Here is a 27588-nt window from a genome sequence, read left to right as displayed (position 1 = left end):
ACATCCAAAAGCAATTTGGGAGTCAAAACGTGCTGAGCCCAATCCTTGAAATAGAATGCAAACAAATGTATGTGTGAGTAGAAGCTTTACCTATTATCAGTGCTACAGAGAAGGGCAAAACTGATTATTCTCCTGCTCCAGTTAAATATATAGGAAACAACACGCAGTAATATTTTCCCAAATCCAGAACACTGAGAGAAGTTTACAAAGCGAACCTCAAGCTGGGCTTTGGTTTCCCCAGTAAACCAACCCATAAATAAAGTGTAGCACAAAACATACCAGTATTTCTCGTACTACCTGGGCACCTCTGCTTTCAAAATGGAAACTGCGATCACCTTTGCTACGTTACTGAGAATATGAGGGTTGCCATAAAAATAGGGTTTAGTATGCAAACATAAAAAGTGGCTTAACGTTCATCACTGAGCCGTTACACAACTGCATTAAAGCACTGAGCACGAGGGGCAACCGCCTTCCACCCACCGTTTGTAATTCTCAGCCGATTGGCCTATGACTCAAGGGACAGATGAACCGTGAGATTTCAAATGGACAGACCTGCACTCTCGTGTTTAAAGAAGCAGACAGGCTGGATTTGCCATTCAAATGGAAAATGATTTATCCTTCGCTTCCGCGCTCAGGTGCCCCGGCGAGGGCGGCCAGGGCCCGGCATCCCCGCCCTCCCACCGTCCAGGGGAAGCCTTACCTGTCGTGGAGCAGCTGTACTGGGGGTACTGCGTGAAGGCAATAGCCCTCTCTACCCCGTCTCTCTCCATCTCTTCAATTGCTTCTTCTGTTAAAGGATGGACGTACCGGAATCCAATATAGTATTTGTGAGGGGCTATTAGGAAGCATGTGTGGAAAGGAGAAAGTATTAATCTTTATATAGATTCCTCGGAGTCACCAAACATCATGCAAAGCCCAGAACAAAGAACAGTTAACCTAATTTCCTGTGAGGCTGATAATGTTTAGGCTAAGTTTAGAATATTCCTCGGATCTTATCCAGTCTTCGCTAGTGCCTGGACTTTTCACCACTATTTTCTGGGATCAACCTCCTCCCACCCCCAACACACACACCTTTACCGAGCACAGTGGTTTTTATTAAAACTCAAATGTCTTTTCTTTATTCTCTGCTCTTGACTGAGATAAGAGAGACTCAAAGGAAGGAAGGAAAGAACTAGCACTTACTCTTGAAATGTAACCTCCTCTGATGTACCAGATACCGTGGTGGCCACTTTGCTCGTATTTTTTCTTTCATTTAAACCTCATTTTTCAGATAAAGAAACTGAAACTCTCCAAGGTTAATGAACCTGCCCAAAGTCACACCTAGCAGACGGTGGAGCTGAAATTGAATGTGGGTCTCACCCCTCCCAAGCCGGTGCCCCCTCCAGGCCCCACAGCCTGCTTCCACCACCTGGGTTCCCTCCTGCTCCCTCAGACCCCAGGTCACCTGGGTAAGCTCTGGGGTACTCAACAACCATTCAGGGATAACAAACGATTGTAATGATTCTCCTCATTTAATAGATGAAAGAAAACCACCAACAACAAAGCTTAAATTGGAGGCACTGATTCGGATTTGAAATAACAGCCCAAGTCGGTGTGTACCCGCGCCTTCCTTCCCCACGCATTCCTCACAAACCCCTTCTCCTATCCCTCCTTTGTCCTCCTCCGCCTTCTTGTCCTGGATCTTAAAAGCACCCACCACCACACAATTTCTTAGGCATTTAGAAAATCATAAAACTGAAAGTCTCCTGTCATTTCACAGGACAAAGCTAACTCCCACTCAGGGATGGCGCTGAGAATACGCAACATAAATGTTAAGTCATAACAGAACCAAGATGATGCTACTGTCCCAGTGTGAGCAGGGGCTGCCACTAAGTACGGGACATGAAACAGCCACAAGAAATGTTTAGGCTGAAGTGAAGGAAAAGGTAACGTGTTCACTGTTGGTGTGTCTGTGTAAACCACGCCTCGGTGACGGGACACGGGGAACGGGCAAGCAGGGGCACACGTTCCCAAGGACAGGAGCGGACATGGGAAGGAGAGAGAGGCGTGCATGTGTGTGGGAAGGACAGGCTGCTCTGGTAGTCTCTGGCTGGGGACCACAAAAAGAGGAAGGAAGGGGCATACGGAGAATCATTTTCGTCAGTCTGTCCCTCCAGGCCACCAATTTTATGTTCTCTTGTGTAAAATGACGAACTGCAGTTAAAATACACCAGAATGCCCGATGCAGTAAGCAAAGTCCAAATGACTGACTGACCGAGAAGATTACAACGTGGTTCACCCCAAACTGCCAACTGTCATGCTCCCAAGTCCCTGCCTGAGGAGCTCTGGGGGACCTAAGCTGAGGCTGAAGTGGGATTTGCCTTCTAATCTATTCTCCTGAGACAATCTTATTACTAGATTGCTGCGGTAAGATCCTCCAATGCTACAAGCCAACCAGCTTCTGGCATTCTCTTTCCACCTTTGGAAAAGATGAGCCTAAATGCCTGGGGCCTGGGAGTTCCTCAAATCTTGCAGACAAGAGAGGTGAAGTGACTGCCCCTGCAGATAAAGGCCGGGTGGTGAGGGAGGGTAAAATACTCTGGGAGGAACAGATAAGACTTGCTAAACTGTCGGATTAAAGATGGCCTGCACAAACGTAGGGCAGGAGTACGGCCATGTGCTCTCCCTGACTAGGCCCAGCCTGAGGAAGCAAAGGTTTCCCCGAAGGCCACTGGCCGGCCTGGCCTAGTCTACCCTTGGAGCCACATGGCCCAGCCAAGAGTCTTTGGTGACATGTCACCAGGAAAAGAAAAAAAAAGGACTGAGTTGAATTTTTGAGCAGTGAAACTTCATTAATTTCCAGCCCACAGTTCAAATGTCTGACTTGTATATGACTCTTTGAGAGAAAGGTGTAAAATAGATACCATAATGCTTTTTGAGTTGTAGCTCGTCATGAGCCCTAGGCCAACGATGAATAATAATAAAGGCTCACATTTATTGAATTTTTACCATGTACCATGCACCAGGCTGATGCCTTTCGTGATTATCTTATGTAATATTCACAGTGATCCTACGAATGGGGTTCTGTGATCACCGCCATTTTCAAGATGAGGCTTAGTGGGGTAGTCATCTGCCTGAAGTCCTACAACCAGGACTGGGGAAGCCAGCTCCATCTGAAGAGAGCCCACGCTCCTCCCCATCAGGCATCCTGTAAAGAACAACTGACTTATTCTACGGAGCAGCATGCACTTACAGCTTCCTGAGAAGCAGTCACAGTCTACATAACCAAACTATCATTTTTTAAATGTATTTGAGATTTAAACTTTCATAAAGTGATTACACTTCTCATCTATTTTCCTTCTCTATTCCCTCAATTCCTGTAATGTGGTGTAATCCTATGAAAAAAATTCCAAGTTATATTCCCTCGTTAAACTGACCGTACGACTTAATAGTCAATTTTACAGAAAGCCAGTGCAAGCCGAAATTTCTATAACAGCTACTAAGCAACAACTACTGCCCTAAAAATGAGAGTTTGAAACATTTCTATCTGTTCATAATCATCACACTGTTTTGCCTAAAGATAATTTTTCCCAATAGAAATAAACAAATAGACATAGTTTAAAAGTATACTTTATGGTTTTGTGTGAACGTATGAGAAGGGAAGAGGAAGGAGAAAGAGAGGAATGGAGGGAGGGACAGAGAAAGCAGGAAGGAAAAGCCACACGAAGGGCGTGAGGGGCCTGGGTCTTCCCGGCTGGCTCGGGTCCGTTCTGCGAAGCATTAAGTAGCAGGACAAGGAACCTCTTTCTAGTTAATCTGGGTGAGCTCCTGGCAGAGCCACACCTGATTATCCTGGTCTTTAGCACAAAGCTCCCCCAAAGCAGTTTCCAAACCTTGAGACTATTTCATTTTTCCTCCATCTGCATTCTGTGTGATCACTGGCCTTCCTACCCATTTTGTATAGCATCTCTCCAGTAAATCTTAAAAGATTTTCTCTCTGCCCCTTAAGCAGATTAGGCTGTAATCGCAGGGTGTCCCTGGACTGGAAGCTTCTCGTAAGTAGAAACCATGTTTTTTTACTTTGAAAAGCAGTATCGAACAGTGCAGGGCACTCAGGGTGCCACTGATGATTGACCGAGTGGACAGTCTTGGGCCTTATCAAGCATCTCTACCATACCCCCAGAGCAGGTCTGCCAAAACCGTTAGGTGGTCATGTACCATGTAGGAGAGAACAACGATTTAACCTGCCTGCTCCGAGGGTCCCAAGTGTGGGCCAGAGGGCAGTGATAGGTCAAAGGGTCATCAGTACCAAAGCCCTCCCAGGACCAGGATCTGGACGAGCCTCCCAGATCCAGAGAAACTAAAAGTAGCCCCTAAGGGGCGCCTGGGTGGCTCAGCCATTAAGCCTCTGAGTTCGGCTCAGTCATGATCCCAGGATCCTGGGATCGAGCCCCACATTGGGCTCCCTGCTCAGTGGGAAGCCTGCTTCTCCTCTCCCACCCCCCCTGCTTGTGTTCCCTCTCTCGCTGTGTCTCTCTCTGTCAAATAAATAAATAAAATCTTAAAAAAAAAAAAGGGCACCTGGGTGGCTCAGTCGGTTAAGCATCTGCCTTCGGCTCAGGTCACAGTCCCAGGGTCCTGGGATCGAGTCCCACATCAGGTTCCCTGCTCAATGGGGAGCCTGCTTCTCCCTCTCCCTCTGCCTGCCGCTCTGCCTGCTTGTGATCTCTCTCTCTCTGTGTCAAATAAATAAAATCTTAAAAAAAAAAAAAAAAGTAGCCCCTAAGACAATTTACTCCCTGCCTCAATGAAAATGACCAGGTAACTCAGCTCCATGAAGGTAAGGGTGTGACTTAGTCACTTCTTTATCCCTCATCACTATACTGTACCTGAGTGTGGTCAGTGCTTACAAATACCTGGTGGTTGGCTGGATGGAAGAATGGATGCAAGTGGGAAATAATGCGTGAAAGAGCAGCTACGTGAGCAACCAAATGGGCAAGTAAATGGAGTGAGAAAGGAGGAAAGATGATTTCCCGTCACATTAGTAGTGATTTAGTGACTGGACAGGCAAGCCACTGAGCTGATGATACTTCATGGATACCCTAAACTTATCCCCAAATTATAATGAAGAATAATAGACTTTACTTTCTCATATGCCTCTATAAGATGGAATGCTTAATAACTGATTTTTTTAAAAAATCACTTACAATTCTGACTATGAAAATATGAAGTGGATATTACTATTCTTTGGTCCCTACCAAAGCAGGGAATAATCCTAGAATCTAGACGATGTAACTTCCTTTGTACTAGATGGCCACAGATTAAAATAATCAGATGTTTGATAGTAAGTGATTTAAATCTAGTTCATTCCATGGGACTCTTTCCAAGCCAACCCGGGAGGCTGAGGCCATGGCTGGTCCGTCTGATCCGGACAACCCAGCAGCCTCACCAGAGAGAGAGGGGAGGTGGGAAGGATGCCCTCCATCTGTACTCCTTGCTCAAGGCTAATAGCTCTGCGGGGATACTGGATGGATCCTACCACATCAACAGACAAAAATGGCATCTTGCCACTTCTTTTTTTCCACTGAAGACAGCACAGCAACTGCAGATCTGACTCACACTAGACCTTTTACACTGATAAACTGTTAATGACTAGAGGGCTTGTTCTCTATCAGGCAGGTGTGAGTAGGGCACAGCCAAGTTTCCCTCACCTAATGTTTTCAAGATACATTGCGGTACGAGTGGCTGAATTGTATAAGAAATGCCCTTGAGCCACCAGCGAAGGCAGGAAGCACACCCGATGTTCAGAAGCATGACTGAACAATTTTCCAAGTGAGCTGAGCTGAGCTAGAGCCTCTGTCCCTGTATGTGACGGGAAACAGTGGCTTCCAAGAGCAGCGTGAGGTGACACTCAATGGTGTTTTCTCAGAGCAGAGTGAGATGCTTTTGGTCCCGCCTGGAGGGGTGGCTGTCCTCGAGGCTCCCCACTGTGTCACACTCCTGTCCTCATTCTGGAGCCCCAAAATGCACTGTTAATTAATGTATTTCATGCACCTTACATGCACATTTCTTGGTTTAACATTCCTCATATTGGTCCACATCTGCAACAGATACCGTCTTAAAATTAACTGGCAGAGTTTCGTGTGTGTGTGTGTGTGTGTGTGTGTGTGAACAATGGTGTGTCCTGCAATCTTGAATGTGTCTTGAATGCAGCTAAATACGGCACTTACAATTCATTCATGCAGTTAGTGCTTCATTCTGCACATTATCCTTCTGCATTAGAGGTTCTCAGAGGACGGTTACCTGCCACACCAACCCTCTAGCGCCTCACACTAGCCGGTATTGCTGAGAGCCGAGGACGGTTGCTGAAAGTTGCTTACAGTCTCACGGTTGCCACAAGAGCTAGCCAATTCTGCTCTGTTCATCTAATTAGCTGTCTGCACAGAAGGAAAGGCACCAACAGCAGCCCTGATCCATTTCCCAAAGATTTCTTCCCGGGGGCAATGAGATACGCATCTTTTATTCATGGTATGTGGCCTCTTCCTTATAATCTAGCTCAATTTAACACACACCTCAAACTTCCTTTTGAACCAATTGTTTCAAATCTTTAGCTCTTTCCTCTGTAACATAAGGAATAACGGCTACACAGCCAAGGACAAAGGATAATGCCTTAAGAACGGAGCTAAGGGACCATGCATCATACAGAAACCCCCACAGATCAAGGACTGCAGATACAGAGAACCGCATCTGCCATCCACTAGTGTTTGGGACTTCATATCTAACTTGCAAGAACAAGCCTAGTGAGATACTGATTAAGAAGCGCTGTACCTGTGTGTGGGGACAACTCATCCAGCAGCTTCACCATGCCTTCTCCTTGCTTGGAGGTCCACATCTTGATGGGAGACCCACCTCCAATCCTGCGGTACTGCTCCTGAATTTTGGGGGTTCGGCGTTTGGCGATGATTGGTGCCAGCTTACTAAATCATTTAACAGGTAGGTAAGTGGATTTTATTCCACCTTAGCAACCTCAGAAACTACTCGATAGAAAAGATAAGCAAAATTGTAAGAAGAGCCTAAGAAGATCAAGCCTTTAAAAACAGAAGCTTTGATTGATGTAAAAAAAAAAAAACAAAAAAAAAACAGAAGCTTTGAGTGACAAACAGCCAGCTCTTTTCGCCTCAAGTAGAGAGAGAAAACTAAACACTCTGTGAGGAGTAGCCACCTCTGCCCCACGTGTTACTCTAGCAACACAGCCTGAAGATTCAGGACACCAAACACGCAGGCACAGACCCTAGGTGCATGCTGGCCACTATCTTATCACTTCCTGATCCTACACCTAGTAGGAAGTGGGATATAGAAGACATTAGGAAGCATATATTCCTCTTACTTTAAGAAAATGCATATTAATCACAGATACATTTGCATATGTGAGCAAAGATGTACGCAAACCACATGAATGTTCACTGTAATACGTAAACAACGAAAACGTCCACCATGAGCCACAGGTTAAATAAATTAAGGTATGACCAGACAATGCAACTATCTATACAGTCGAGGGGAAAAAACAAAAAACAAAAAACCAGATCTATATAATCTGTTACGGAACAATCTCCAAGATACATTGTTAAATTTCAAAAAAAGAAAATAGCAAAGTGTTAAATCATGTACATAAGTACATTCACATTTGTGTTGAAAAGAACAGGGAGGATATATATGTGCATATATACCTATATATCTATAAATAAAGTTATGTATACGCTTGCATATGCACGAACTATTTCTAAATGTAACCAGAAAGACATCTGTACAATTACAGATTTCTCTATTTCTGGTTACATCTGTAACCTCCCAGGTGGGTAACTGGAAGGCTGGAGTCCCAAGGAAAGGGACACTTGCTTTTTACTGTGAACATTTTTCTGCTATTTGCATTTTTTATCATATGCATGTATAAATTTTTCATTACAAAAACCTATTTTAAAAGAGAAGAGAAGGAAGGAGGGAGGGAGGGATGAAAGGAAAGAGGCAGTCACCGTCCATACTCACAGTATGAATGAATACTAATCACTGCTTCCCTGAGTATTAATCAGCCGGTGAGTGCCAAGTACAAATGTCCCTGTAACATCTTTAAAGGGACATCAGTTGTGTCAAGACAACTGCGATTTCCAGAGCTCTGGGGAGGAAAGGGCTCAAGGGGGATCCCCTCCCCAACTTGCTTTCTCTCTCTCCTGCAATTCTTGCAATATCAAATCCTTCTTTTTTTTTTTTTAAAGATTTTATTTATTCATTTGAGACACAGAGATACAGAGAGAGAAAGCATGAGCAGGGAGAGAGGCAGAGGGAGAGGGAGAAGCAGGCTTCCCACCGAGCCAGGAGCCCGACGCGGGGCTCGATCCCAGGACCCTGGGATCATGACCTGAGCCGAAGGCAGATGCTTAACCCACTGAGCCACCCAGGCGCCCCTCAAATCCTTCTTATACCTAAGAAAATAATAATGCTGCTCTAGCCACTACCAGATAAGCATTAAAACCATTTATTTTTTGAAACTAAAGGACCGAGGTACGTGTAAGGCCAGAGGGACGGCACAAGTTAGGAAGAAGCACAGGTACTTAGACGTGTCTTACTTTTGAATAGGAAGCGTCATGAGGTCTCGGTCCAAGAAGAGCCTCAGAAGGAAGTCGTGAACATCTCCCAGGGTTTCAGGGCCTCCCATGTTTAGCATTAATATTCCAGTTTTTGGCTTCCTACAGAAAACAAAATGCAATGGTTGATTTGTAACTTTTTATTTTTCTCCTCTAGGGTACAATCTTGGTTCAGCTAGCAAACTCACACCCAGTCTGTTCAAAGCAAAGGTACAGACCTAGAGCTGTGCACTGGCATCCCATGGCTGCCTATCTGGGAACACGCCAGGCCTCTGGTTCCGCACGGTCCCAGCTCTGACTCTGACCTCGGTCTCCTAGCTCCATCCATGACGCTGGTCTTCTCTGGGCTCGAAACGTTTCTCCACTAAACGGTCAGTCCTGAACAAAGATCCCATTCCTTAGGGACTGAGAGCCAAGGTATAAATCTACAATTGTCCTGAGGCTGGAAAAACTGTTCATGTGAATGCCTTATGAATACACAAATGACGTGGTCTCTCCAAACTTCAGTTTCTTCATCTATAAGATAGAGAGTCCACCGACTACCTCAAAAGGTTGTTTTGAGAATTAAATAAGATAGCGTACTTAGTTATTTAGCATGATCTGGAACACAGAAATTCTATTATACACAGAGAAGCCATGGGCTTCCCAGAAGTTTAAACCTCCACAGTATAATACCAGCCCATCTCTAATTCTTTACCTGCTCCCTTCTCTTTAATTATTACATTAAATTACTACTGACAAATTATTTCTTGCTACTCTGCTGCCTTTTCCAGAGCCTGCCTTTACTCCATCTTCAGTGTCTCCAGCTACGATAAAGTACACGTCTCATGTGGCACTCACCTCTCCATCCTCCATCTAGAGCCACTGCTTAGGGGATTCCTGCAAGAAATTGCTCTAACTTATTCAAATAGGTCCAGCACTGAATGAGCCAGAAGAAGCAAAAAAAGAAAATCAAGCAGTTTGGGGGAAGTTAAATAAACCAAAGGACTATGCAAACTCTAAACCTCTAAAATCTGGAGCAGCTCTAGAGCCTGCACAGATTAACGTGAGCCAGGTCAAGATGAGTTCTCCATTCCTACACCCCTTCAGGGTGCAAGATGGAGCCAGAGTGGGACCAAGTGCCCCTCGCATGCTTCGGGTGGCCGCCAGCAGCCCAAGACTGGAGACTTGGAACTCTGAGGTCATAGCCAGAGATGAGAGCCTGGAGAACTGGAGGCCCGTGTGTTCCTGTGAACAGTAGCCCTGTGACGGCAGTGAAAGAGCCTGCAGGTGCGGACACTAAAGGACAAGGAGTATTTCTTCCATTCCTGCACTTTTTTTTTTTTTGCATTTGGAAAAATTTAGATATAATTTACATATCATAAAATCTGCCATGTCAAACTACAATTCAGTGGTTTCTAATACACGCACCAAGTTATGCGACCGTTACAACTATCTAATTCCTAAACATTTTCATTACCCTGAAAGAATATTCCCCCCACTAGAGCCATTCCCCATTCTCCCTCCTGCTCACTCTTGGCAACCACTGACCTGCTTTCTGGGTCTATGGATCTGCCTATTCGTAGAAATAGAATCACATAATATGTGGCCCTTTGTATCTGGTTTCTTTCCCTTAGCATACAATTTTCAAGGTTCATCCATGCGATAGCATCAATCAGTATTCTTTCCTTCTTATGGCTGAATGTAGTCTCCATTCACTCTTTGATAAAGCAGCTGAGAATGACCAGACTGAGGTTTATGTAAAACACCATTATTACAAATGCGGAGGGGTCCCACTTTCTAACCCTCCTACACCAAGACCACCTCAAACTGCTGCAGTGACTGAGCCGATCCTGCCGAGATGGCTCTTGTTTGGAAGACTGTTCCTAATGTGTTCTAAAGCCAATGAGATCACGAGGACAGTTTAATTGCAATTTTTAAACAAACACTAACATGTGGTGATAATGTGAGGCAGCAGAGGGTGTCAAATATATACACGTGGAAACTGGTTTTTGAGCAAACACACTACAGGGGAATGAGGCAGAAATCAGTTCTCAGCCTAAATTTTCAAAATAAGAACCAATTCCTGGGGTAAGGGGTATGTTGCATTCCAGTGAAGTCAGGGATCTTCCCGTTTAGAGCCCATCATAAGGATGAACTAGGTTCACTTTTCACATCGTCTTAGGCCAACGTTTCTCTTCCTTGGCACTACAGGCATTTTGGGCTGGATGATCCTTGGCTGTGGAGGGCCGTGTTGTACGACGCAGGGTTTCAGTAGCATCCTGGCCTCTACTTGCTAGATGGCAACAGCACACACCCCACCTGAGTTGTGACAACCAAAAACGTCCCCAGACATCGCCAACTATGTCTGGGGAGTGGGAGGGGAGGGTTCCCCCCTCCCTCTACTGAGAACCACTGAGTTAGAGGAAGAGGGTTTACCCTCCTTTTTACTAAACCAAGCAATTGTTTTGGAAGACGGTCATTGTCCTACAACTTTTCCAGCTCCTCTGACCAAAAATCCTATCGGTGAATTAACAAGCTGGTATTTAGTTTTCTTTTCTTGATACCTGAAAATTCCAGATTCATTATATTGTGAAACTGTAATACTCCCTTAATCTTTCTACTTAGACCACCAGTGTTCTGGGATCCTGTCTCTCACCCTCAAAATCTGTGACTCACAATAAATTAAGCGCATTTTTCCATGGATTGCTGCCAGTTAACAGATTACTGGTTAAGAAACCCCAAGCTAAGAGACTTACCTAAGCCACAGAGGGTATCAATGTGCAAACGAGATTTAGAACCGTTTTTCATCTATAACACCTGAGCTCAGAACAAGAGTGGCTTTAAATTGGATGTTACTCTGTCCTGCAAACCCATGTTTTGTAAACCACGATGATGTTACACATGAAAGAGATGCACACGATTTGAAAATACCTAAATACACATGCACTTAATTCAAAACTGTGTTGTGCATGATGAATGGCGCATTAGCTGTCCTAGTCTGACACCCTCTTTGCGAGAATGTGAAGTGCAAAGCTTTAGCAAGGGTCACTCTGTCTCTCCTCCCCTCCAGACACAGCCCATCTGACACCAAGCTCTGAATGTCAAGTTCCCTTTGTTTGAATGTAAAAGTATAAATAGCATAAATTTAAAACTTCTCCCTTGAAAAGGTTTCAACACTTTGCCTAAGGCTCTATCCCCCCAAAACCTCAGTTTTACTCAGTGTTCAATCAACGTACCCAGGATCACACAATGAAAAATAACAAACACAAAATAAGACTATTCATTTTCATAGCTGTATTGCTTTCATGGAACATCTTGTCTAGAAGAAAGGTCAAGGAGTTAATAGTTCACAGCGACTTTCCTTCTTTAACCCTGCTAGTATTGAAGTGTGCTATTTCTGTGTACTCATCTAAATAATTGCCTTTTAGAGTCTTGTGCTGCATCTGTACCAAGGAAGACTTAAGAAGGGCTGTGGCTTCTGCTATGGAAGAGGACACCCGACAACAACGCCATGCCCACCATGCCCGCTGACGCCCACCAGCAAACAGCAGGGGCGAAGTACGCAACAGATACTTTATTTCTTTAATAAATCGCAAATCATATTATGTCAGTTCTAATTTTGTTCAGTGTGTTAACAGTGAAAAACAATGGGCAGAGTTTACCACATAAATTCTTGACAGATTAGTTATTCTTTATCCTCTACACGACCTACATTTTATAGGTGTGATTATGTTAGGTTCGTAAATACCTTTCCAGCAATACATATAATTTGTGTTACATGACATATTCCAGGACTAGATTCCTACATGATTTGCAGACTGTACTGAGCTATGTGTCCTTTAACAAAAGCCCGGTGGGATTTTCTTTGTCAATCATACCCCAATAAAGCTGGAAAAAATTTTTTTCATAAAAAATTTTAGGAGCACCTGGGTGGCTCGGTCGTTAAGCGTCTGCCTTCGGCTCAGGTCATGATCCCGGGGTCCTGGGATCGAGCCCCGCATCGGGCTCCCTGCTCAGCGGGAGGCCTGCTTCTCCCTCTCCCACTCCCCCTGCTTGTGTTCCCTCTCTCACTGTGTCTCTCTCTGTCAAATAAATAAATAAAATCTTTAAAAAAAAAAAATTTAAAACCTTAGGGGGGTGTGTGTGTGTGTGTGTGTGTGTGAGAGAGAGAGAGAGAGAGACCTGCAGTTTTCCAGTTACTGAAAGAAAGCCAAGAAAATAACACCCCACTCCTTACATACTGGCATTCCCCCGCAGCTTTCCTCCTAAGGCTGCTTGTAGCCACTCACTGGTGTTGGCATCCACAAAAAGAAATTCTTATTAGTACCTAAAATTAGAGTCATACCTCTTCCCCGGCTGAACTTGTGGTTTGGGGCTTCTGCCATGCTGGGCTGTTTCTGTGGCAGCGGCCGCCGTGGCTCCAATCGACTGGCCCCTCCATGGCTGGCAGGTCCTCGAGCCGCCATGCACCACTGTGGCAAAATTAAAGTAACACCATGAAATCTAGCGGGGAAGTAATTACTTTGGAAGAAGTCCTCCGAGCATCAGTCCCAGATTTAAAATTTAAAGAGATGCTGTAGCGAAGGCGATCTTCCCAGCATTTCTCTGCACATGGGTAAAGGCACTTACAATCCCTCTGATGGCGGGGTGGGGGGGGGCACCCCCTAGGATAGCGTATCAGGACCTGCATGGAGCCTTTTTAGAAACACACCTCCTCACTCTGCCTCGGCAGATTCTGACACGATCCTTCATGAAAACCACTGCCCGTTTCTGGAAGTTACTGGCAGCAGCGTGCCGCTCATACAAAGGGCGAGAAGCTTGCCCGACAGGCTAAGAGCCATTGATTTAGGGAGTGGCAGTCGAGCCAGTTTTCCATTGTCAATTGCACAGACCTCATCTGCCTATAAGCCTTCTCCCTTAAAGCACCAGTGCTAGGGACGCCTGGGTGGCTCAGTTGGTTAAGCGTCTGCCTTCGGCTCAGGTCGTGGTCCCAGGGTCCTGGGATCCAGCCCTGCATCGGGCTCCCTGCTCAGCAGGGAGCCCGCTTCTCCCTCTGCCTGCTGTTCTCCCTGCTTGTGCTCTCTCACTCTCTCTCTGACAAATAAATAAAAAAAATCTTAAAAAAAAAAAAAAAGCACCAGTGCTGAGAACCCTAGCACTGCCCTTGGACCCTGCCAAGGGCAAGGGCTCTACTTTAGAGGGCCCTTTCTGGCCCTCCTCCTGCTGCAGCTCCCCCCACGGGGTATGCAGTCAGCAGAGCCAAGGACTCATGGGCCCCAGAGTCCACAGCTCACATTCCTGACCAGCCTCCCAGGACCTGGAAACCCAGAATTCCCTGTCCCCAGAGCCCCACACCCACTGCCAGGGTCTGCACAGGCCTCCTTCCTAGATCTAGCCTCCTGAGGCCTGACGGTGCCGTCAGCGCAAGCAATTCTTGACCTGAAGGGAAGCTATTTGCAGGGGCAAGAACAGAGCTTGAACATGCAGACTGGAGTGTCCACTCGGGTGCATGCACAAGACTCTTCACCATGCGGGGCAGAGCCGGTGGTGCAAAGAGAAGCAGGGAAGCCTACAGGCGAGAGGCAGCTCTCCCAAGGCCGCGACATTTCTGTAGGCACTCCGAAGAGTTCAACAGTGCACCCCTCCATGGCGTGATGAAGGTCTAGTCGCCAGGAGTGGAGAAGAGAACATATTTCACAGCTTGTTAGCTTGCTATCCCACACATGATATGTGGGTCTCCATCTGCACTCTTGTCCTGGCCCCCACAAGAGTTAGGTGTGGGCCTGGAGAAGCCACCTGAACTGAGGAGTCCATGGGCCCTACTTAGTTGTAGCGTGAAGAATATTCATCCTTAAGGGGCACCTGAGTGGCTCAGTCGTTAAGCGTCTGCCTTCGGCTCAGGTCATGATCCCAGGATCCTGGGATAGAGCCCCGCATCGGGCTCCCTGCTCAGCAGGGATCCTGCTTCTCCGTCTCGCTCTGCCTCTCCCATACGCTTGTTCTCTCTCTCAATAAAATCTTTAAAAAAAAAAGAATATTCATCCTTAAACGACATACAATGAAATTAAACTGAAGCCGTACAGTAGGTCCTCAAGATGGCAACGTGGGACTGTGGTTGCTGCTGAGCCCCACACTGTACACGTGACCTCTCCCTTCCCTGCTCTCAAACCAGCTGGTCTGAAACCAGCTTGAGATCAGTCTCCTTCTACCCTCCTCCTACTTAGGAGTCAGAGGAGTCTGGGTGAGGAACTCAGGCTGCGGACCAGCAGACCTGACTACATCCAGCTCTGACACTTACTAGTAATGTACTGGGCCAGGCTATACTCTTTCTGAGCCTTAGTTTCCCCAGTAAAATGATGACACCTTGCCACCAGGATCCTTGTGATGATTACAGCAGGTAAGACTAGTGATGCACTCTGCACAGCGCCTGCCATATATGATTAGTGCTGGCATTCGTTTCATTTGTAAGTGTCTAGAGCACAGGGACTACATCTGCTCTGATTTTTTTTCACCTACCCTGTCTATAAGATATAGGAGAATGGTATCTCCAGGCCCCTTAGATTTCCAACTATCCATATTGTGCACAATCCCAACAGAGCCAATTACGTGAGCTTGTGCTGAACAGTCCTTATTAACTCAAAGTGGAAGTGCAAAAGACTGACATAAAGAAGTTCAATTCTGCTCAAATGAAGTCTCAAACCAACTCACATCTCCTTATTTTAGACAAGTTCAATTCTGAACTGCATGAGATCTAACCAGGTTCTCAATCACGCCACCATGTCTGTAATTCCTTATACGAATGAGATTATACTGGGTTCCATGGGATATCAGAATAGAATTTGGGCATTACATGATTTGACTGCTGATAATAAGATTTCCCCCTGTGAATCTTAAAAAGTGGCAGAAGGGAATCAGGGTGAGACTAGAGTCGTCAACTAGTACATCAGTACTTCCTAGGACAATTTGGGAGCTGGTAGCTTTTCAAGCTGCTGATCTACTGCCATGCCCTCCACTTACACAATCCTCTGTGGTTGAACAAATTCTCAGGGCAATGCTGCTAATAATGGGTCCTCTGTGCTCAGGACCCACCTCTCAAGAACTTCTCTATGATACTCCTCTCCCCTAATGATCTGAAGGTTCCAGAGAAACAAAGAGTAGACTCTGACCAAACGATTTGTATACTTGTAGCTAAAGTTGTTTAATTATTCAAACAAAGGACCAACGGAGATTCCTCAATATACTCAGCTCACTGTGGCATAGAGCGTATGTGTTCGAGCCAGAGAGATCTGGTGGAAATCCCAGATAGCGCCCAAGAGGCTGTGTGGCAGTACTTGGGCAACTCAAAGAACTCCTCCAAGCCTCACTTTACTCATCTGTAAAATGGTGATAAGGCCAACCCTGCAGGGCCGCTGTGAAGATTAGGAAAAATTTTTTAAATCTATGTCCAGCCCCAAGAACAGTGCCAGGCACAATGTATATGGTTAAGCAAGAAGAATACTCAGTAGCAGGGACTTGCCCACTTATGAACTAAGACCAGGTATTCTAATCCTACTTTTACATGAACTGCGGAAGGCCTACAAACCATAAAGGGTATAAAACTAAGAAAATGCAGAATATAAAGAAAGCAAAACTTCCTAACTCCTGGACAAACCCAAAAGGTGAAGCATTCAAAAGTTTATCTGTGACTTAAGTTCATGGGTATCAACTGGTTCTCCAAAACCAAATTATTATATTTTGGATGCTTAGGGGTGGGGCAAAGGAGGGTATAAAGGCACACAAGTACTTAAATATATAATGGAGCCCTTTTCTATCACATAGGAGATGAGGCTTATTTCAAAAGGTACTTATAAAAATAGGTACATTTTAGGGGCGCCTGGGTGGCTCAGTCGGTTGGGCGTCTGCCTTTGACTCGGGTCATGATCCCAGGGTCTTGGGATGAAGCCCCACATCAGGCTCCCTACTCAGTGGGAAGCCTGCTTCTCCCTCTCCCCCTGCTTGTGTTCCCTCTCTCGCTGTCTCTCTCTCTGTGTCAAATAAATAAATAAAATCTTAAAAAAAGGTACATTTTAAAAATTAACAGAAATAATGTACTATATGGTGGCTATTAATAAACACTCGGGGAGGGGAGGCTTTCAAAAAAGAATTACTTTCTGGTATGGCACCAAAATGTTCTAGTGTCTTTAATTTAAACACTAATACTTTTTTTAGTATTCCAGAAATTTTTTTCTAATTATGAAAGACATGGATGCTTAGTGTAGAAAATTTGGAAAGAAAAGGCAAAAACAAAAAACAGTAATTCATTAATCTACCAACTTTCTAATTTAAATATATATATAGTATACACAGTATGTGGCCCACCCCAGGGAGCTTCTTATTGATTCTTATTGATACATGGTGTAAAACTTTGCTTTTACACTTTTACTTTCAGAATTTGTTTTCAGTAATACTACCCAATTTTTTCTAACCCAGATAATGTTAATTCCTTCATTTCAAAAGGATGATTAAAGTATTATAACTACATCATAAAATCAGAGTCCATAATTCAATTGACTTCAAATCCACTTTCATTATGGTTTCTGAATCCTTCCACTTAGTCACCTATAATCTGGACAACAAATCATTTAAAGTTTTTCAAATTGTTCTATGACCTCAAATGTAGAACCTGTCAGATTTTGCCACAGAAAGGGCCAAAGAAAGAAAACATTAATTCAATACATCTTTCAGCCCCGTTACCGGCATTGCGCTTCCTCTTCTTAAAAAATAATGCCCTTTGCTCCAGTACCCTGAGTGGCCTGACCCTCAGTATAAACTGGGTCCTTATTATTTTCCTCACAAAGACACCTGTGATAAGATATGGAAATTCAAAGTGGATTCTCTCCATTCCCTCTCAGTAGGCACCAGACTGATGAACTGTGGAACTGCTTAGAAAAAGTAAGTCAGGTCTGTGTCCAGTCACCATTCAGCAGCAGTGGGCACACTGCGACCTCCATCACAAGGGAGGGAAGGAACCCCAGGACAGATGTCCTTAGTTAAGTCAGGTCCTTAACTCACGCTCCCTCCCGTAATGCTCACAACAACCCCGTGACTCTCATTATTGATTTTACAGATAAGAACTAAGGCGCTGGCAAATTCCGGCACTGCTCATGGCCACCCAGCTGACCGGTGGTGCTCCAGGACACCCCCCCGGCAGTGCCCCAGGGCCCCCAGATGACCCACTTACCCCCCTCTCGCCCTCCCAGGGGACGACCCCTTTCCTGTCCCACCTCCACGGCGCCCCTCGCCCCGTCCCGCGGAGCCTCCTGCGCCGCTCCCGGAAGCCCCCAGGTCGGCGGAGCCCGGCGCTAGCTGCCCCCTGCCCGCTGCCCCGGGCGTCGCAGTGACCTCGGCGGCGGTGGCGGCCGCGACAGCCTCACTTACGCCGATCGCGGAGCAGGGCGCTCGCAGCTCGCATGGCCGCAGCCATGTTTGTGCCGCCTGAAAGCATTCCCGGAGCAGCCTCGGCCCGGGACCCGGGCTCCTCCCGCGGTGGCGCGATCGGGTGTCGGTCCCCAAGGCGCCGAGCTGCTGGCACTGCCACCCTAGGCCGCCTTATCTCGCGTAGCCGTCCCCTGAGCCCTCGCGGCGCACCTGCTCATTCGCTGCCGGCCGGGCCGGAGCCTCGGGGGCGGGGCCAGGGAAGACACGCCCCTCACGGGGGCCCGCCCCGCCGCCGGGCGGTCCCGGGGGGTAAAAGGGGCCGGGTGCGCGCTAGTGGCCGCGCCCCAGCACCCGGCAGTTCCCCGCACTGGAGCCCCGCTCGGCCCCTGATCACCCTGAACGAATGCCCTGGTTGCAACTGCCAACCTGGCCAAGTCAGGAACCGTAGCCACAACTCAGCAAAGGACTTTCCAGACATTTCCAATACTAGTCCTGAGCTAGGAGGATGCTTTTGCCTCAATTCTCCACTTTGCTTGCCTTGTTACCGCACAACTGTGCCGACCCAGTTTTGTTATGCTTGGTTTTCAGAATAGGAAAAGGAATTGTTTTATATGAGACACTCATGAATGGCATATTATTCAATTTCTCTGTAGCATCTCTGTATAGCCGAGTTTGACAGGTGGGACCAGAAAGCCAACATTATACGGCTAACAGGAGAAAAGGGGAACATAGGAAAAGTGAAGGCCAGCCCAGCAAATGCGTTTCTGGGAGGGATGGCATGGCGAAGTTTCTGGGTATATCTGCGCACCGTTGCAAGGTAGCTATCGGGCCCCAATCCACACACGGGACAGGCACCTCCCTCATTTCTAGCCATTCCTGCATTCCCACACTTCCACATGCCCACCCTGCCCATTGTTCTGTGCAACTTGGAGTACAAGACCAACCTTGGAACAGGAAGGTCTCAGACGTTATTCATTCGTTGGACAAGTATTGACCACCTACTGAGTGCACTGGAAAAATAGCAGTGAACAGAGCAGACAAGTGGCTTATGTGGGGGTTAAGGGAGAGAAAAAATAATCAGAATATGTATTATTTGGAGTGATGATAAGCATTAGAAAGAAGAAGGAAGCAACATGAGGGAGTTGGGGAAAAGGGAGGCTAATGCAATTTGAAATAGATGGGACGCCTGGGTGGCTCAGTCGGTTGAGTGTGCCTTTGGCTCAGGTCATGATCCCAGAGTTCTGGGATCATGCCCTGTGTTGGGCTCCCTGCTCAGCGGGAAACCTGCTTCTTCCTCTCTCACTCCCCCTGCTTGTGCTCTCTCTCCCCGACAGATAAATAAATAAAATCTTTTTAAAAAATGAAATAGATGGGTCAGAGAAGTTCTGACATCTGGACAAAGGCCTGAAGGAAGTAAGGGGGCAAGCTTCATGGAATATTCTGGGAAGATGGAGTCTAGATTGAGTTGAAAATCACCTATCTGGAGCATAAAATTTATGTTCCTGATTGAGTTAGTTTATTATTAAAGTTGGTCCTCCTTATGGTTATAAGCCAAATGTAAAATATCACATTAAATGGATTGTCTTTCATATTACCTACATGACTTTCAGATCCAAAAAGGAGATGTTCCCTGAGAAATGAACAGTAAAACTTGCTCCAAGTTCCAAACTGCTTTCCTATATATTTTGCTAACTCTCTACTCTCATAATTAAATTATATTCATTTATTTTGCCCTTTGGAGGTGATCTTTATAATGTACTTCTCTACCTAAAGCTTAAACCCATTTCTTTCAAGCAAGCTGCTACAAAAAAGCTCTACATTTTGAACTGCTGTGCTGGACAAAGTGTAGACAGGTCCAGAGAACTAGGAAAGACTGAGGGTTTTAGATGTTTGAAATGCATGGGCTCTTCTCAGCTACTCTGGAAGGCTCTGGATAAGTCACCCTTCCATCCCCAGGGCTGTGCCCCTTCTGCAAGGTAGAGATAACAGGAGTCTTCTGGCCCCTCCTAGGGAAATACCCATGATTAGTGACAATGCACAAAGGTGCCAAAATCTCACATAATCAACAGCTGGGACAGGTATCTGACCAGAGAGGAGAAAGGAACTAGCAACACGTGCTTTATTAAATATATCAACATAATAACATTTAAAAAAATGAATTAGCACCGTTTCATACATTTTATTTTATTTTTAATATTTTATTTATTTGAGAGAGAGAGAGACAGAGGTAGCAAGAAGAGAGCACGAGCAGGGAGGAGAGGGAGAAGCAAGCTCCTGCTTAGCAGGGAGCCCGACGTGGGGATCAATCCCAGGACCCTGGGATCATGACCTGAGCCAAAGGCAGACGCTTAACCGATTGAGCCACCCAGGTGCCCTCTTCCATACATTTTATTTACATCTTTTATTTTCATTTTTACTAAATTGAAAAAGATTCTTCAAAATCCCTCATGTATAACCCCCCCAATGCACATATTAAGACTCATAGATCAAAAAATAAAAATATAAATAAATAAATAAATAAATAAATAAATAAATAAATAAAGACTCAAAGGTCATAGATGGAAACAGAACTTCATTATTGTTCCAGAACAGAGAGTATCATAAAAATTATTATTTCTAATCTATGGCTCATTTCTTACAAACATCAAATATAATAGCTTTTCAACAAGTAAATTTTTATGTTTTTATGAAAGCAAATAAAATGTGTTTTATACAGGTCCTTTTCAAAACTGATTAGAAAATACAGCTCTTAACCCATAAATTGTGAATTCTAAAGATTTATTTATTTATTTGAGAGAGACAAGAAGGAGGAGCAGAGGGAGAGGGGGAGAGCAGACTCTGAGCTGAGCATGGAGCCTGATGGCAGGGCTCAATCTCATGCCCCTGACATCACGACCCTGAGATCATGACCTGAGCCAAAACCAAGAGGTAGATGCCTAACTGACTGTGCCACCCAGGTGCCCCAGAAATTGTGAATTCTAAATGTGGGTTTACTAAGAAAACCAGAAAAGTCTTTAAAAGGCTAAAGAAATTTATAAAAGTATATGAGATTTATATGTGTGTGTGTGTGCATATGTACACATAAATGCATTTTTTTTCTGGCTTACATATTTGTAACAAATGTATCTACCACTTCTCTTAACAAACAGAAGGCCAAAGGCACAGTTTCTGGGCCAACTGATAAGCTGCACCCCCCCACACCCCGGAGAGGGTTTGTCTGAGCCCGGGTGACTTAATTAGTGAAGAAAGCACTCTCCTGTCACAGACAACACTCTGAGTTCAGCCTTTGGTCCTAAATAAAATGAACTTGTTGGTTTCAGCTCAATGCTTCAGGGAAGGGCAGGGGGATCACCTAATTCATTATTTGTCATGATTGGCACCTCTGAGCTACACACACTAAATTTAGATTACTCAATTCTGTCTCCTTAATCAGAAAAACAACAGGGCAAGAAGGGGCGGTGTGCAGTACAAGAGAAACAGTGGCTGGACAAGGCAGACAAATGGTGAGCTCAAAACGATCACTCAGAGACATCGGATCGATGGTCCCCACAATTGTTTTACAGCAAAGAGGCCACCCAACACAGGCCAATGTGGTGTGCATTTTGACTTCCTCTTTTCACCACGCAGAGCCTTAAGCCCACGAGTGATGATGGGTTTATTAGTCCATCTGTACACATTTCCTGAGAGTCCGTGATAAGCAAAGCATTGTATCAGGCAACAGGAGGATAAAAACATAAAGGGTAAACTGTACTCTCAAGGAGCTCATTCATTTATGAAACAAATACACATGGATAGCTTGCCTGCGTCAGGCATGTGCTAGGCAGTGGGTTTGCAGCAATGAATTGGACGTCTCTACTTCCACGGAACTTACATTTTTGAAGGCAAGGAATACAATAAATGACAGATATACCATATAATGTTTGTACGACTGGGACCATGAAGAAAAATAGAAGAGGCAAGGGAGTAGAGAGGGGCAGAAGTTGCTATTCAGGGGTGCACGTTGGACATGGTGTCTCTGCAGAGGTGGCATGGAGCAGGGACCTGTGGGGAGTCAGGGAGGCTCTCTGTGGAAGGGCTCTGCAAGCAGAAGGATGAGCAAGGCAGGAACACCTTTGAGGCTTGTTAGTTTCCTAGGGTTGCTGGAACAAAAATACCACACACAAGGTGGCTTAAAACCACAGAAATGTGTAGCTCAGAAGGCTTAAATTCCCGCATTAAGGTGCCAGCAGGACCATGCTCCCTCTGAAATCTGTAGGGGACAATCCTTCCCTGTTTCTTCCCAGCTTCTGGGAGTGACCAGCAATCCCTGATGTTCCTTGGTTTGCAGCTGCATCACTGGATCTCTGCCTCCATCTTTGTCCATGTGTCTGTCCTTTTGTAACAGCTTTCCCCTCTTCGAAGGACACTGGTCATATTGGACTAAGGGCCTACCCCTACGGACCACATCTTAACTTAATTACACCTGCAGAGACCCTATTTCCAAATAAGGCCACATTTGCAAGTAGTAGAGGTGAAGATTTCAGCATATCTTTTTAAGGGACACAATCCATAACAAGGCCTTTGAGGAACAGCAAGGAGACGCACGTGTCTTGAGCAGAGTGTGTGGGGTGAGTGGCAAGAAATTTGGGCCAAATAATGCAGGACTTTGTAGGTGATGAAAGACTGTGTCCTACTGGGTGATCTCCCTCTAACAGAGTGATCCATGTTTACATTTCAAAGGTTCACTTTGCAGTAGGGAAAAGAAACGGCAGCTCCTGAGCCCATATTAAGACACTGCCTGACCAAAGGCGTTCATTTTCTCCTCTGAGTGGTGGTTTTTTTAAAGCTCATATTGGGCAAAGAGTGGTTTTTTTCCCAAAGAGTTCTCTGCTCCCTGGGTCATGGAAGGATCCTAAGAGCCTTTCTGGTTTGCCTCTGAAAGGATCCAGGGATCCCACCAGTCTTAGATGGGGGTGGTGTTCATTTCTCGGCTTGGGAGGCCTGTTCCTTGCAGGGGTGTAAGAATCAGGGGAGTTGACTCTTTCCAGGAAGCTTTCATTCCCTATGCAGAGCCTTGGGCAGATGGCAGGCTTCCTTGGCGTTCCTTGGCCAATTTTCTAGGTCTCTTATCACAGAAGATTCAGCCCTCTGAGGCCCCGCTTCATGCAAGCAGGGGTCCGGCCCTTTCTCTGCCTTTCTTTCTGGGCATGGGCGTTCTAGGAGCTGGGTACAGGATGCATTCACTTTGTGGAAATTCATGGAATTTAATATAACTTTTTAAAAAGTGCCTTCCGTAGGGCGCCTGGGTGGCTCCGTTGGTTAAGCGTCTGCCTTTGGCTCAGGTCATGATCCCAGAATCCTGGGATCAAGCACAGTGTTGGGCTCCCTGCTCAGCGGGGAGCCTGCTTCTCCCTCTTCCGCCCCCCTCCCCCCCACCGCTTGCGCTCTCTCTCGCTACCTCTCTGTCTGAAATAAATAAGTACAATCTTAAAAAAAGAAATTAAAAAGCACCTTCCCTGTGTCTTTATCTGGGCTCAGTTCCCACTGTAACCCTCAACCCTGACCTAACAGCCCTGGCTTTGAGACCCTCGGACCTCCCTGCCCTCCAATTCTTTTTTTTTTTTTTTTTTAAAGATTTTATTTATTTATTTGAGAGAGAAAGCACAAGAGGGGGAGAGCGGGAGAGGGAGAAGCAGACTCCCCACTGAGCAGGGAGCCCGACGCGGGACTCGATCTCGGGACTCCAGGATCATGACCTGAGCCGAAGGCAGTCGTTTAACCAACTGAGCCACCCAGGCGCCCCTGCCCTCCAATTCTGATGCCTAGAGATGTGCCTTTCACACTCAGCTAAGATTTGGGGGTGGAGGGAATTATTCTATTTATTCAATAAATCGATCTGTTTACAGTGGGGGAGCAAGAGGTGAGCAGAAGTCTCCCTGATACAAGTCAGTGATGATTTCAGACTGAGAGGAGGAAGGAATGCTTTGTTATCCAAGTGGTCTCAGAACATTCGAGGAGCACTGGAATGTCCTCCACGGGAGGGGAGACCACGGAGGCAGAAAAGCACAGCATGCCCAAGAGCGAGGCATTCTCTTCACCACCTCGCCGGAGATGGGAAGGATTAAGAGTTAAGCTGAGGGGCAAGCTGGGAAGTTCTCAGGACTTGGACCTTCGTGCGTAGGCTCACGGATTGGTGATAGTCATGACAGTCAGTGTCCGGGGCTGTGCTCTGTGGAAAACAGTTGAGCAAGCACGTGCAGGCTACAGGGGCCAGATAGGCTTGGCAGGGAGAGCAGACGGGAGACAGCGCTGGTGGTGTTTTGTCTGCTTTCAAGCACAGACCTAGAAGGATGGGGGTGGGGGAAGAAAAGGGAATCATGGCAACAGACTTTTGGAAGCTGGAAGGCAGATGCATACATGGTTAATGATTTAGCAGACCCCAGAGAACCGAATCCTACGCTGGCCAACATCCTAAGACAAGAACCATGGAGATTTACATGACAGAATCCCTAGGCGGTTCAGGATCGGCAGTACCAGGTACCTCTGGAAGCGGGGATGACGAGCGAGATGCCAGAACGAGATGGACTGAAAGAGGGATAAAGAAGTCCGACTGCCCAGGTCCCCCCACGGCAGCAGCCGGCTGGAGGTCATGTTGCTGGGAAGCCACACCTGGCTCTGACCTGAAGAGCTCAGGTGCAGTGCGGAGCAGGTCCACGTCTCCTACCCACGCACCCAAGCATTTGCACCCCTCCTGGGAATTCTCAGCAGGTAACTAAGCACCACCTGACAACTGAGGAAAGCCTCTAACAGGAGAAACAGAGACCCAGCCAAACAGAAGAAGAGAATATGGAAGAAACAGGGAAGATGCAGGATGAAGATCTGGATGACAGACCATGAAGAAGGAACTTTCTGAGGCCAGAATAAGAATTAAAAAAAATTTTTTTCCCCTTTACTCTGCTAAGAGATGAAAAACCCAATAGAAAGATTGGGGAAAATTAACTCCCAGAAAATAGCAAGCAAAATAAAAGATAAAAGAACATTTAAAAGGCCTAATATCTGAAGGGGCGGCTGGGTGGCACAGTCAGTTAAGCATCCGTCTCTTCGTTTCCGCTCAGGTCATGATTTCAGGGTCATGAGATCAAGCCCCGTGTCAGGCTCTGCGCTCAGCATGGAGTCTGCTTGGGATTCTCTCTCCCTCTGCCTCGCCCTTCCCACTTGTGTCCTCTCACTGTCTCTCAAGTAAATAAAATCTTTAAAAATAAATAAATAAGTAAATAAATAAATAAATAAATAAATAAAGGCCTAATACCTGAGTAGTAGCAGTTTTAGAAAGAAAGCAAAAGAGAGTAGAGACTTTCAATGAAGCAATTTTAGAAACTTTTTCACAACTCAAGGGCATGATTTCCTGGATGTGAAGGGCCTGTCAGCCACCCAGTGGGATGGATGCAAAGTCCCAAGAATTAGCATCATGAAATTTCTGAAGAGTGGGGACAGGTTTCCGAAATAGACAGGTCATACGTCAAGGACCAGGTATGAGAATGCTTGGGAATTCTCAGCAGCAACACTGAAAGCCAGGACTTCGAAATCCTGAGGGGAAAATGCTTGCTAGCCCACATTTTTATATGGAGACTATGATTTGAGCAGGAAGATAGATTAACAGCATGTTTAGATATGCAAGTTTCTCAGTGAATTTCCTTTCCCCACACCCTTGCCCAGTAAACTACTGAAGGATGTGCACCACCAAAACGAGGAAGTGAGGCAAGGAGGGAAACATGGGACATAGGAAATAAATGTCCGATACAGAAATAGGGTGTTCAAAACAGAAAGGCAAAGGGGAGAGTGAAAGATGACCCCAGGATAACCGTGCCAAGAACACAGGGTGGTTCATTCAGACTGAAGCAGACAGAGGCTCCAGGAGAAGCTTCTATGGGAAGTTATAAGTAACTATGGCTACCTGATGTTCCTCACTAATCATCCCATTACCATCACATGGTAATGATCCATGAGGTAGAAAGAAAATTTTCAGCATAAGAAACCCAATCATTTAATACACCAGCAATTACCAAATACTATTAACAGTATTTGGATATTATGACACCCTTTTTTTTTCCCTAAAAGGGCTGGGGGCTTAAGGGAGAACCTTAAGCAGGTTCCATGCCAAGCCCAATGCAGGACTCGATCTCACAACCCTGAGATCATGACGTGAGCCAAAATCAAGAGCCAGACGCTTAACCGACTGAGCCACCCAGGCGCCCCATTTGGGCAAGTTTTTAACCTTTCTCAGCCATTATCTCGGGGCTAACAGGGCTAACAAATTATCCCAGGTTATTGTGAGGATTAAAGCACAGGACAGGGCATGGCCTGACACAAGGCACTCCTGCATGAGTGGGAGCTGTCCTAACTTGGAGAACTTCTCAGTATGCCTTGAAAGATAGAAACACATGGAGCGTTTTTGTAGCCATTGGCCGATACTGAGCAGGCTTCGCTTTGCCCAAAGTTTCCCGTTTCAACTCCAGGGACTAATGGGAAATAACTAAATGAGGACCTACAGTGATAGTAAGAGAGGCTTAAGGTTGAGTTTAGGAGTAGCAGGGAGCTACTTAGTAATGGTCAACCTAGCTCTGCAAAAGCCTCGCCTGGGGAGCTTCTAAAAAACATCATGGGCCCATCCCTGAAATTTGGATTCAATGTCTGGGATAAGGCCCAGACACCAGTATTTTTCAGGTCCCCAAGTGATTCCAGTGTGTAGGAAGGTTGCTTCTAATAGAGTTGAACTGCTCTGTACACTAACAAAGAAATTATTAGGAAATGCTAGAGACAAGCAGGTGCGGGGTGGGGGGGGGTGGCTGAGCAACAAGGGAAAAGCAGGGTGGCTAGAAGTGGCTGCAGGACACTCAGGAAGAGGGAAAGTTAATACCCAAGTCATTCGATTTGCTGAAGTTATCAGCCTCCCATGTGGCTCCAAAACCTCAAGCAGGTCTGCTACACAAGTAGCAAAGGTAAAGAGGGTTTTGGTGTAAGAATCGACTTAAGAGCCACAACAGGAAAGAGCCTTGAGAGGAGAGTCCCATAGGAGCAGGAACTCAGAACTGGGGTGTCTGTGCTGGACACATCGCGGGGGCACGGGATGGGGCTGAGACACCAGACTGCAGCAAAAATGACACAGTCAAGGGGAAAAAAAATCCACATGTATGGGGTTTGCTGCTCACCATGCTCAGATTCTTGGCATCATGTCACCATGACCTTGATGCTCTTATCCCGACCTAATTCCACAGCTCTCCCTCCATATTTAAAACTCCCGATTCATTTGCACAATTAAAATTTAGATTAATTGGGTCTAACCTCTTCCTTAAATTCTGATCAAATAAACTGCCTAGATGAATCCAATTAGAGCTCATTCACATCCTTACAAGTATTTTTTATTTTAAAGATACAGGTCAAATATACTATAAATGCCCCATTTCCATCTGTCATTTCACATAATTGAAAAACAGGATATAATCTAATGTGTCCAAAAATAACACAAAAAAGATTATAAAACACGACTAGAACCTACACCTAATTTTTAAGAACTGTTCCTTTTCATTATGTG

At 45.8% G+C, this 27588-nt stretch overlaps 1 protein-coding gene across 3 annotated transcripts in view; it reads right to left on the bottom strand.

Moving 5' to 3' along the window:
• The window catches only part of FECH (ferrochelatase), a 33668-nt gene extending 15402 nt beyond the window's left edge, over nucleotides 1–18266 (bottom strand). The window contains exons 1-5 of one of the 3 annotated variants that reach the window (XM_036097492.2): nucleotides 18018–18266; nucleotides 12946–13072; nucleotides 8601–8720; nucleotides 6808–6956; nucleotides 701–835 (exon numbers count right to left, since the gene is read on the bottom strand). In XM_036097492.2, the coding sequence (XP_035953385.1) occupies nucleotides 701–835; nucleotides 6808–6956; nucleotides 8601–8720; nucleotides 12946–13072; nucleotides 18018–18084 (598 nt within the window). In that variant the 5' untranslated portion in view covers nucleotides 18085–18266. The remainder of the gene's footprint in view (nucleotides 1–700; nucleotides 836–6807; nucleotides 6957–8600; nucleotides 8721–12945; nucleotides 13073–18017) is intronic. The other 2 variants (XM_036097495.2, XM_036097499.2) reach the window with 2 other exon arrangements.
• Between the last annotated feature and the right edge of the window lie 9322 nt (nucleotides 18267–27588).

Source organism: Halichoerus grypus, chromosome 13 (genome assembly GCF_964656455.1).
Source record: "Halichoerus grypus chromosome 13, mHalGry1.hap1.1, whole genome shotgun sequence".
NCBI classification, from domain to species: Eukaryota; Metazoa; Chordata; class Mammalia; order Carnivora; family Phocidae; genus Halichoerus; species Halichoerus grypus.
This window is presented reverse-complemented; position numbering and strand designations above follow the sequence as displayed.